Genomic DNA, 1,808 nt, shown 5'->3' on the forward strand with positions numbered 1-1,808 from the left:
GCTACAAGATGCTTTCAGATTAAGGCTGGAGCCCCACTCTCTAAGACTCTCTCAGTCTACAATGCAAAGAAGAGATTACAGAGGGCATTTGTTTCGTTTTTAAACAAAAGCATTTGGCAAACGGTGCATGTTACCAAATCCATGTTACTTTATTACAATAGTACCTCACCATGTCTCTCTTACCGGAAGGACGAGAACAACTTTCCCACGCAGCTTTGCAAAGGCAGGAGGATAATTAGCACAGCCATCCCGGCGAGACACGATATTCCTATCTCCTTCCAGAGCAGGACAGTCACTGCGATGGCCTGCAGTGGGCCCGCCCACAGAAAGTGCAAGAACACGGTGACCTTCGAAAAAAGAAAAAGCCTTTGTAGGACTATTTAAAAACAAAATCAGTGAAAGATACAGTATAGAAACAATCTGCTCTGAAGGAACAGTACAGATGAGAACCTACACAGAAGTGATCCCGCTGGGTTTTCAACCTGCTACGGCACAAAAAAGCTACCATTCTGGGACAACACAGGCACACCCAGGGACAACCTGACCAGCAGCATTGGAAGGAAGATCTGGGCTTTGTCTTCCCCACAGATGAGCTCAGGGCTTCCCCAAACTCTGCCATACAATTCAGCCCCACCTCCTCTAGGCTCTCCATCACCCAGGAAGAGCCTATAGTAGGGTCCCTACCACATGCTCCAGTAATTCCTTGTGTACTTATCTACCTGGTAGACTATGGCTTCTCTGGGGCAAAAAGTCTTAGTCATCCCTAAAACTGAGCAGGGACCCTAGTTCATTTTTGATAAATGAGTAGTTAAAAGAGAAGTGATCTAGCACAATACAGATCTGACCAGCAGCTATGATGTCCTGGATAATGGGATATATTCACCAGGTAAGTGGAAAACGAGAGTGTAGAGCAGCCAGGGGCAAACTATGGCCTGTGGGCCGGATCCGGCCCTTTGAAAAGAAAAAAAAAAAAAAAAAAAAAAAAAGACCGTACCCTTTTATGTAATGATGTTTACTTTGAATTTATATTAGTTCACACAAACACTCCATCCATGCTTTTGTTCCGGCCCTCCGGTCCAGTTTAAGAACCCATTGTGGCCCTCGAGTCAAAAAGTTTTCCCACCCCTGGTGTAGAGGGTTAGAGGAGAGTAGGCTGCTTCTGGCTAGGGACCACCATTTGCCATTACTTACTGAAGGCTTCGTACACAGCAGGCATGTGGACCTAGGGTACTACACAAGACACAGAGGTAAAAACAATCCCTACCCACCAGAAGTTCATCAGCAGCGGTCGCCAACCTTCTGGACCTCACGGACCACCAGTGGTCCGCGGACCACCGGTTGGCAACCACTGGTCTAGAGGAGGAAAAAGACTCAGCCAATAACCCTAGCACAATGTGCTAAGAAACCCAGTAAGAATATTGGGTACATTTAACCAAGCTGGGCAAGAACACTGCTGTCTGCCTATTTACAACTGAATTGTGTGGTAGGCAACATTAGAAAAACAAAACTCTCATCTATAGGACAGTACATATTATATCTAAGATGCACACCAAAAAAAATAAAAATAAAAGTTGAATTATTTATTTATTTATTTATTTATTTATTTATTTATTTATTAAAAGCCTCATGTCCAGAACAGAATCCTAGCCCGTGGTGAACGAGATAGGAAGGTTGGGAAATGAAACAGGACCACTCAGGGGCAGCTTACCTGATCAAACTTATTCACGTCATTAGACAGCAGATTGACGATCTGGCCAATGGTGGTCTTGCCCATGGCCGTGTGATTAAGGCGAAGCGCCTGAAAATAG

General features: G+C 44.7%; 1 protein-coding gene across 1 annotated transcript in view; it reads right to left on the minus strand.

The window, feature by feature from the left end:
* Positions 1-1,808, minus strand: part of ABCC4 (ATP binding cassette subfamily C member 4) — a 196,266-nt gene that overhangs the window by 164,396 nt on the left and 30,062 nt on the right. The window contains exons 4-5 of the mRNA XM_015567729.1: positions 1,709-1,798; positions 184-347 (exon numbers count right to left, since the gene is read on the minus strand). Of these exons, the coding sequence (XP_015423215.1) occupies positions 184-347; positions 1,709-1,798 (254 nt within the window). The remainder of the gene's footprint in view (positions 1-183; positions 348-1,708; positions 1,799-1,808) is intronic.

This window comes from Myotis davidii, unplaced genomic scaffold (assembly GCF_000327345.1).
Source record: "Myotis davidii unplaced genomic scaffold, ASM32734v1 scaffold419, whole genome shotgun sequence".
NCBI lineage: Eukaryota > Metazoa > Chordata > Mammalia > Chiroptera > Vespertilionidae > Myotis > Myotis davidii.